Source organism: Tarenaya hassleriana, unplaced genomic scaffold (assembly GCF_000463585.1).
Source record: "Tarenaya hassleriana unplaced genomic scaffold, ASM46358v1 Cleome8, whole genome shotgun sequence".
Taxonomy (NCBI): Eukaryota; Viridiplantae; Streptophyta; class Magnoliopsida; order Brassicales; family Cleomaceae; genus Tarenaya; species Tarenaya hassleriana.
The window spans coordinates 58,090-68,129 of record NW_010970490.1 but is presented as its reverse complement, the minus strand read 5'-3'; the positions used below and the strand labels follow the sequence as shown (position 1 = coordinate 68,129).

General features: G+C 39.4%; 1 protein-coding gene across 1 annotated transcript; it reads right to left on the bottom strand.

Annotated features, from left to right (window-relative positions):
- Nucleotides 1–272: 272 nt before the first annotated feature.
- Nucleotides 273–9,573, bottom strand: LOC104801983 (clustered mitochondria protein). Its single transcript, XM_010525378.2, has 28 exons — nt 9,461–9,573; nt 9,087–9,313; nt 8,960–9,021; nt 8,636–8,825; nt 8,415–8,555; nt 8,163–8,319; nt 7,869–8,062; nt 7,676–7,777; nt 6,965–7,100; nt 6,704–6,832; nt 6,159–6,486; nt 5,948–6,052; nt 5,529–5,756; nt 5,284–5,415; nt 4,647–4,790; nt 4,377–4,547; nt 4,191–4,277; nt 3,875–3,994; nt 3,629–3,766; nt 3,404–3,472; nt 3,137–3,295; nt 2,839–2,895; nt 2,719–2,759; nt 2,231–2,350; nt 1,604–1,913; nt 1,417–1,524; nt 1,252–1,323; nt 273–1,033 (listed from the first exon to the last, which is right to left on the bottom strand). The coding sequence occupies exons 2-28, from the start codon at nt 9,271–9,273 to the stop codon at nt 596–598; spliced, it is 4,125 nt and encodes a 1,374-aa protein (XP_010523680.1). The 5' UTR covers nt 9,274–9,313; nt 9,461–9,573; the 3' UTR covers nt 273–595.
- Between the last annotated feature and the right edge of the window lie 467 nt (nt 9,574–10,040).

Here is a 10,040-nt window from a genome sequence, read left to right as displayed (position 1 = left end):
ATTACAAAATTTATTTATTATCATTAAATAATTTTTATCATCATTAAATAATTAATATTTTTATTATATAATTTTATGTTATTCATAATTTTAATTTTTAGTATATAAATTATCATTTTTATTAATTAAATTTTATAAAACGGAAAAGGAAAATAACGAAGTCAGGGGTATAGTGGTGCAACGCACGTCAAGAACAGCAGGTCTGCTGAAATGAGGTGTTGAGTGGCTGGCGGCGGCCATGCAGAACGGGGAGTCGAGTGGTTCTTGAACCATAATACAAAAACCCAACTTTATTGCGGTGATAAGACGCCTTATCTTTACAATTGAGATGAGAATATTCCCCGAAAACACTGGCATAAATGTCACAAAATCCTTGTGCCAAAAACAGTTGTTTAAAAGGCTACGCCAAACCAAATTCTTGGCCGGCGACAAGCTAATGCACGCTCAAACAAGGTAGAAAGCGAAAAAAAGAAAAAAGAAAGATTAGAAAAAAGAAAATTAGTCTTATCGTACAACTCTTGTTAAGGCAATGATTTAGCAGAAGTCATATCCAAAAGCTGCGCTATAATAGTGCACTAATCTCAAGCACAATGCTTCAAGCGGCAGCTTTACTTTTGGCTTTTTGCTTCTTGCTATCCAAAGACGATAAACCAGCACCTAATCCTGCAGGCCCCTGACTGCCTTGTATAAAATTTGATTGCTCACTTTCAGAAGAATTGACATCTGCCTTCGCAACCCCATTTTCTCCGCTGTTGTCTACTACATCAGGTGTCACCCCTGAGTTGATAATATTGAGCAATTGCGAGAGTGGTGGCATAGCTTGAACTGGAACACCATGGGGACGAGTCATAAGCCCCCGTGCAGCTGCTTTCTTCCTAACTTCAGCTGCTGCTCGAGCTGCTCGTTCATCAAAACCTCTACCTCGAGGAAGAGTCTCACCAAGAAGAGCTGCTGCATTGAGTGTTTTGTTTGCAGGAGCATTTGAGTTCCCAGCAGCAGCAGCCTGGAATGCATGTATCAAGTCTGGATGTGCCTGCCACCAACAAGAAAGGAGAACAATAGAATTCCATGTTACAATTGCAGGTTATCTAATACAAGTAACCCGTATTCCAGAAGCTCTATTCAGAGGCAAAGAAACCAAAGGATCCACACGAACTTGACAATAAACGTATACAATGTGTGTGGTCATATATTTTTTTGACAATGTTGAGATTCGTGAGCTTTAGCAAAAAGTGAGTTAGGATAAGCCACCTTCAAGAGATCAATAGCCTTCTGAGCATTGGTTGCATTTACAGCCTGTCCTTTCTGCTTTTGTGCATTCATCTGATGTGAAATCCCAATCAGAAAAGTGAAAAGATGCAGAATAAATCATGGAAATTTTGGACAGATAAGCCTTCATTAGTTCATGCAGCAAACCTGAAGCTCCCGCATCTTAAATGTCTTCATCCAGTTCAGAGAGTCCCGAGTCCTAGAATCATCTTCGCCCAGTTGTTTCACAAGTATGTCATACGTTTTCTTCTCATGCTGTGTATGACAGGAACAGAATAATTAAATCAAAGGATGCAAAAAGTAAGGGTGATTCTCGAGATAAAATCCTTGATACCTGATGTGAAAGCTTAAATGCCCCCATACAATTAAATGCAATTGCAAGAGCATGATAGCATACAGCAGTTTGAATGTGTTCAGGGCCAAGAAGCCTCTCGTTTTTCTTCAAGGCCTCTTGGAGATAACGGAGAGCTGTGTCCATCTTCCCGATGTCCTGGTACATCATGGCAACATTTATAAATGTTGCAGCAACATCTGGATGGTCAGGGCCAGATGAAAGGCCAAGGAGTAACAAAGCTCGGCCCATGTGCCGTAGAGCAAGTTCAGTCTGATTAAGTCCATGGTAGAAGAGAGCCATATTGCCATAGCTGCAGTTCAAAACTTCAGTAAATTATGGTATATATTATATGTGAGGACAAAAAAGAGAACATATTGCATAAGGTCTATAGTATTGAGTTCACAAAATCAGCTGATGACAGTTTTACTTTAAAAGGAACGAGTTAAATGAAGCTACGAGGTTAACTAAGGACATGAGCAGACAGGATGCTTAGTTTACACAAGTAATTAGGATATGAGAATATCAGGTACTGTAGAATTGAAGCTACTCATATGCTAGAACTAGAAGTCCAAAAATGTTCCCCAGAGATCACGTTACTCCATCACAAAAAAATAATGAACTGTTTACCTGTGAGCCGTATCAGGATGGTCCAAACCAAGGCAGTTCTCATTGATGATCAGTTCTTTGTGCTGCTGCATTATGGCCCCAGCCATATCTCCAGCATGGTACAACACCATGGCAAGATACCTGAAAATCCCGCAAGTAACATGAAACTTCTTCCTGAAACTGGAACGCTTCAACAACATAATAAATCAAACCCGAGTCTATGCAGTTCCACAGCAAACAAATAAACCGGTAAAAGAAATGGCAGGTCACATCCATGACTAGGCAATGATGAATCACTTAACATGTTTCAATTTTTCAAACATCTCCAATCAATAGCAACGTCAAATGGACCCACAAGAACTAGGTTCTTCCTAGCTAACAGCAGAACTAACAACCCACAAGTAGATATTCCTTGCAGGGATCCGATGATTCCTTATATCTCAGTTCTTCCAGAAATCCTTTCCGCCACGAGATGTACATATCTCCAAATAACAGAAAGAGGAACATACCTACAGCAGTTGGCAACTTCCCTGTGCATTGGACCAGTTACCTAGAAACAGATGGACACGATGAGAACCCTTATGTCATAACAATTTTGTAGTCCACTACACAAAAACCAGATCTCTAACCTGTTGAAGTATTGAAAAGGCCTCCGAAAAAAGCGTGTAGGATTCACTAAGCATACCCTACAGAAAAAAAAAATCATCAAAACTCTGGAACTGCAAAAGATTTGAACTGTTGGGAACAAGAAGAAAAAGGGTTGATAATTGGAAATGACACTGAACCTCATCCAGTACAACAAATTGGGTGGAACTAGCAAAGAGGCAGGCATTCATTTCACTGATCTAGATGTATCAAAAGAGTAGAACAAAGCTATGCCCTATGTGAAATACAAACACATCAGCTAATGCAAATGGGAAATGCTACCTCAGCCAGTTGGACCTTCCCCATCTCGACAAGATCTTTGGCCTCAGAACATACAGGGACTGAATGCTTTACTACTGGTCGGAGATCCAGGATATCTGACGTCTCAAATGGCAAGGCCGCACTGAAATCATACTTGCGTGTAGCAACACTGATGCCCACCTGTTGATAAAAAATCATGGAATTAACAACCAGAATTAACTGGCATAATCAGGGATTCATGATATAATAGTTCTGAGAGGCAGAAATAAAAAGGATCACTCTAAATACCTTTTGGCAAAGATTGCGTAGAACAGATATTGTCTTCGCCCTAATTCTTGAATCCTCTGGCAACTCAAACTGGAAACAAGCCTCATGTTATATTCAGGTGGTCATCATAGCTGTATGCAACTCATTTAACTGGCTAGAAGCAGCACAACTCTTCAAATGACTAAAGAAAACTTCTACTTTATTCCAGTTCTTGGCTTCAGAAAATGAATACAAAAGCAAGATTACCTGATACTTGTGTTTGGCGAATTCTTGAATATCAGACCACAGCATGTCAGAGCTGACCATCATATAAGAAGAAAAACTTTTCTTCGCATAAGCTTTTCCTTTCCCTCTGTTTGGCCCTTTCTTACCAAAGGATTGATCCTGCCAAAATTCGCGTGTCAGTTTTATGCTATGTATCAAGAATATGATCTTCATGAGACATTTTACAAACGGAAACTTTAAAAGAAAACACTGATACTCAATAAGGACCTTCTTTTGATTTTTGGCATGCAAACTATTTGCAGCAGCTTGACAGTTGCCAAAGAAACAATTGAGAAAATGTGAGATTGCAGGTCCAACATCATGATCCTCAGTATCTCTTAGAACACCCTGCACAACCATGTATGAACTTTAGATTTAAAAACAATAACAAAATAAAATAAAGTGCAACCAATGCACATCAAATCCATAAATATTGAAAATGCTACAGATGTTAACCTACAAGGAACCGGTTCCCTGAGACTAACATCCTTGTTTGGCCATATTCATTTCTGTGGTCAAGATGCTTTACAAAAATTATAATTACCTTGAGGATGTGCTTCGCAGATCTGACAATAATCTCACTAACACAAAGATCCCACAAATGAGGCAAATGCTTAGTCCCGTTAGCAACCTGGTAGTGTGCAATCATCATTGAAAACAGGGTAAAAGTAAAGATATGCGGAATTGTGGATCACTAAACAAAAATGATAATGACACACAGCGTGCTTACTTTTCCAATGTAACGAACATTAACTCCATGAGCGTGGAGTGCTTCAGTCAAAGTCTGACCATCCATAGGAGAAACTTCAAGCGTGCAAAGATCTTGTATAAATTTAGGAAGCACCACATTCACAAGGTATGAACTAACTTTTCTCACATTTTCTTCATCAGAAGTTATCTCCTGGTTAATAAAAAAAATATAAAGATCCAATTAGCAATATAAATAGAAAAGGAAGAAACTGCGGTCAAACAAACTAAGCAACAAAACCCAACAGCCTACCTCTTGGTTGCCACCCAACCTGAACTCAGTAAACACATTAGGATTGAAAGTTATTTGATCACATGATTCAGAACTTTCAGAAGAAATAGGAGCAGCAGGTACAGAATCATTGGCAGCATCCTTTTGCCTTTGTTCAGCAGTTTCCTATGGAAATAAATATCACCAAATAAACTCTTGTAAGACAACAAGAGCTGCAACCAGATAAGTCTAGGCAACTGCAGTGAGCATGGTAGGAAAGAAATAAGAGTGCAAGGCAAAAACAATAGAGGACAGAATAACACAGTCTAAGTGTATGAACAATAAATAAAGATTTATAGATAGAAGTAAAACAAGAATCATATCCATCATTGTCATAAGAATAATTCCATTTTGGCACTCGTGGCTGTGCTGCTTATGCACTAAGCATGCATCCTAACCAGTAAAAGAGAAAGTAAGACACAGCAACCAATAAATTGCACGATAAATGACATGAAAAGCATTAGATAACAGCCAATTTGAGGATCAAAAGGCATCGTAAATCAATCAGATTGATAAGTACCAAATATATCAATAACAAGTCGACCTAAAAATTAAAAGTCAATCAACATTGTGAGCTTAATTAATGCATCCTGACAAGATAAGGAAAGTAAACAGCAACCTGATCACAAACCAAAGCCCCATTCCCCTCTGAATCGATTGAATCATTAACACCGACTTCAGACGAATCAGCACCAACATCTGAAACTTCATCAGCCTTGGTTTTACATTTTGATTTTTCTGCAGCTTCAGTCTGCATAATGAAAAATGTTGTTAAATGGAAAACTACATGGAATAAGAATCTGATAAAAACTTGTTACAGGAGAGCAAAATGGAATAAGCTTCTAAGGAAAATCCAAGATGTACCTGGCAAAAGGAACTAATCAGTTCTGGTCTAAGGACACAAAATCGTGACCCTGGGCCAACATAATTAGCATCACGGGGTGTCGCTCTCATCAAGTCCAAGAGATAATGTCTATTATCACTCCCAACAATTCCCTTGCACTCCACCGGAGCAGCCAATTTGAAGACATTTCCAGATGCGTCAATAACAGTATGCTCCTTTATGTGAAGAACTTTTGCAGCCTCTAGCACCTAACAACAGAAATAAATCAGGAGTAAATAATTATATAGTAAAAATTTTGAATTTTTTTTTGAAAATTATACTAAAAGTAAATTAAACGTTACATCTCAGTTAACCAATTTATAAAATACATTTCAGTTAACTTGTGAACAGAAGAATCAGTACCAGATATCCGACTGTAAAACAGTTAAAATTTATTCACCTTGGCATGAAAATCTTCATTCCAGCAAATTTTCTTGCCATTATCGACAGATCCATACAAAAGAGCATCTGATTTATCACCTTGAAGGATGCCAGGTAAAACACTCTACAAGACATGAAACATAATGCAAGGGGAAATGCTATTGAGGTTTGCACAAGAAAGAAACAGCCCGGTATCTAGTAGAAGTGGAAATTTCAGTATTGGTGCAAACCTGAGCCACCACCCTATGACCTCTATAGTCAATAATGGCCATTGCGAGGTTATATAGCCCTGGGACATCAGCTTCTTGATATAACTTGGTGCCTTTCAAGTCATTGTTTGCGGAGGCATACGTCGCCTGCTCATTTTCGCCCAACTGTGTCTCCACACAACTACTGATCTCTTCATTATCTCCTCCATCACATGTTCCCTCCTTCCAGAGAACCTTTTCAGATGAGGATAACTTCTCAGTCACTGAAAGATTATTTGAACGTTTCTTGGATAGCTGTTCAATGTCAGCATCGACAGCAAAACTGAAGAAGATATTGTTGTGGACATACCTAAAACATTGGAACAACAGCAAGTGTTCAAGATATAAAAGTTGAAGCATGAAGATTGGAAAATGTAATCAATTCAATATGTCATCCCATTTTTCTATATTCTGCTGATTGAGGGTTTTTTTATATGAAAAATTCAAATGGCCAGTGAGCTAAAAATGATCAAATGGAAGACTTAACGAAAGAAATCTAGATAGAAGGCCAATTAATTCGCACTGACATGTGCAAGCACTCTGGATCAGTTGGATTTATGGGGGGTATACATCGGCTGATTACACCAATTGCACCATTAATCGCTGCATCCACAAAATCAGAGGATACTTTGTAGAGAGCCCTGTCCCGTAAAATTCTGCAAAGAAAAACCCTATAGAATGAAGCAATCCACAAAAATTACAAAAATACAAATCAGAAATTTTATCAGTCTATCATCAAATTGTTAGACTCCTAAAAAAATTGGTGGCCATCAAATATCTTTGCATACCTCTCTTGGGGATTCGTATGAGGGAATTCTCGGCAAGATTGCAATTCTTCATTCCAATCTCTTTGCATACCAATCAGCTCACTACCATAGGAAAGTGTAAGAGCTTCCTCTGCTCTTGCTGCATCACGCTTGTGATCTGGGTCAAATACAAGAGCCCATAGCTCAGATACAGTAGAAAATGAATATTATATCAGGTTATTCTCAAGTTCTTGAGTTCATCGAAACTCTAACACCACCGTGGGGAATGAGTAGGAAATGCCAACTAATATTAAATGACCTTAACTTATTGATCAAATCTTAAGGCGAGTTAATATTTTAATCAACCCATATTTGTAATCACGACAGCGCAACAAGCAGAATAATTCAAAAATAATTAAACAAAAAAGTAAAACAAGTACATGTCCAGGAAGAAATTTTGAAGACAAACTTCCGATGATGTAATTTATTTCATATTCCATTGACAAAAATATCAAGACAAAAATTCTTCTCAATGGTGTGCAAACATGATTTCGATACTGACAAAACTCAGATGCAGATGATCCAAGACGGGCACCATCACTAAGGAGGTCTTGTATATCATAAAATTCAGATCAGAGCTCAGCGACATAAACCCATAGCATCATGAGGCACATATTGGAATACCAAAATAACCAAAACCAATTACAGTGCAGAGCGCAGGAATGTGGGCCTTTTTATACAGTATTAACTCACCCGATATAGGATATGATCTTAGCCATGTGTTTGGTGGCAAAAGCGATTGAACATTCTCAAAGGGATGGGCAGAGGCTTTCCTCTCCATTACCTCTCGGAAAGCTTCAAAACAAAAAATATAGGATATAAATAGCAGATTCTACAACTGTTGAGTTATCAATGCTTATCAAGAGACTAAGGAGAACCGTGCTACCTTTCTTAAACTTAGAACTAATTTTTTGCAACAATCCAATAAGAGTAGTTGCTTCGAACCCAGATTTACAAGGCCTGGGATCAAGAACACTTCCCGTGCTAGAGTTACCATAAAATGTCTTTGTGGTTCCCGTCATACAATACTTGTTACCCTCCAGTGTCACCACATCCAAATAAATTAAGTCTCCTACAAGCCTGTCCAGCAAGATATAAGTGCGTTATGAGATAGTTCAGCCAAATAATAGTCTACTTATCCCCAAAACAACAACAAACAATAGAAGCTGTTGCCCTATACCTTCTGTGGCTTGGGGGAGGGTTGAATGATGAGAAGACAATGCTCTCCACACACTTGATCTCTTTTAGCGGAGAATTGATTAACTTACTGAGAGAACTGGGCACATCCTCCATAAAACCCAGAGAGTCAAGCTCTGGGACATCAGTTATCGGGCTATCTGTTACAGAATAAAGACCTGATTTTCTTTCTGAAAACACATAGATCTAAACTATTAAGGTAAAACAAGGCTCAATTAATTTTCAGATTTATTACCTCCAGAACTCTGAGCTTTGTTCTGAGCTGTGTCATACTGCAATGCAAGCATTGTTGACAGGGAAGATTGGAGTGTCGAAAGGGACAGAAGATCTCTTGCACGGTGAACATGAGCCCTGATGGATCTATCATCATATAATGCTGTAAAAAGATGTAGAGTATGTCAGCTTTGAAAAAATAGCTTTTAAGCCAAAGAAAAGGGAAAGACAATGCCAGTATACCCGCAACCATTTCCAAGGAGCAACCACCACTGGTGATGTCAGCTACTTCAGAAATCTCATTGTAGTCCTCAAGATGGTGAGTCTCACCATCCTTAGTGTGGAGCAATAAGTCATAGCATGTGAAATAACAGGTCTCTGGAGCATCGAGAAGGAACTGCCTTATATCCATCACTGAGTCTCCAGGATTCAGCTGGAAAGAGGATCAGAGATATACATTCAGAAACCAAAAGAACGCGTCATCGAGTATGAGGATAGTACTCTACAGTTTTAAAAAATGGTGCGGTGTGGGTTCTGACTATTTGTACAAAAGAAAGCGGGACTCACTTGTAGCTCAAGCCTCTCCCCAGTTTGTGCTTTAACAGAAACAGGATAAAGGCGAAGTTCACCTGGAAGAAACCAGCGTACCAAATCAAATGGGTTACAAAGAGATGACCACAATGACAACCGCTACCTTGCTTGGGCTGGGAATCGCTATTCCCCAATTGAGAGTTTTCATCGTCAGGCTTAGGAGGTTCACCGGTGTCAGTAACGGTGGAGGCTACAGCGCTTACAGTGTCCTTTTGGGGAATAAGCTCCGAGGAATTGGTGGAGCTCTGTGAAGCTCTCCTGCTCCTCAATTTGTTCGACTTTCCAGCCATCACCCTTAAGCTGTAGGAGGCACGACAGGTTACGAAAACCCTGCAACGATGAGATCCGTGAGGAAATCAAATCTTCGAATATCCAAAGGCATGCGAAGCATAGCACGAAACATTAACAACTGGGATTTGAACGACACAATCAGATTGAAAAGAAAAACACGACGAATCAGAGTAAAAGAAGTAATACCGTGGAGGAGGAAATCGGAATCGGGGTTGCGGCGGAAAATGGATGAGGTTTAAGGAGGGGAGAAGGAGAAGAGGCGGCTGATGATTTCTGACTTCTTATACGGGGATTCTCTATTTTGATGCTATCGATCTATCAGGACATTGGGACATCATAAACACTTGAACCTAAAACGGTTATTCCTTAGTGGGCCTACTTCGGGCCCAATAAGGCACTCGGTCCATAAACACGCCAGCAGCTACTGTTTAGGCACGGTTAGTGTCGTGATAATTAATTTTGCAACAGCAAGAAGCCCCGAATCCGTGATTTGGCCAGGAAAGACTGGTCTGCTTTGGGCTGGTTCTTGTGGTCGGTCAGTAAGCTATCACAACAGCTCTTAGGATAAAGTTCTTCTGCACATCGCTATAGATCAAGGTTCTGTCAATATTCTTATTTATTTGTGCGAGTGTTAATAGGCATCCTCTGTTGATAGTTCATTAGTTCTTCGTACAGGATAATCACATTGCAAATTTTTGAAAGGGGAAAGGCTTAATACAGCCTCCAGGAATCGCCTTAGCAACGCCGAAAGGGAGGGAACATCGAC

What these genes read in the sequence shown, in the direction of transcription:
- LOC104801983 (XM_010525378.2), bottom strand. Translation starts at nt 9,273, where the DNA reads ATGGCTGGAAAGTCGAACAAATTGAGGAGCAGGAGAGCTTCACAGAGC. An exon ending in TAGTTCTAAGTTTAAGAAAG is followed by an intron (nt 7,778 to 7,868) that starts GTAGCACGGTTC and finishes TTTGTTTTGAAG; the next exon opens with CTTTCCGAGAGGTAATGGAG. An exon ending in TCGCCAAACACAAGTATCAG is followed by an intron (nt 3,473 to 3,628) that starts GTAATCTTGCTT and finishes GCTTGTTTCCAG; the next exon opens with TTTGAGTTGCCAGAGGATTC.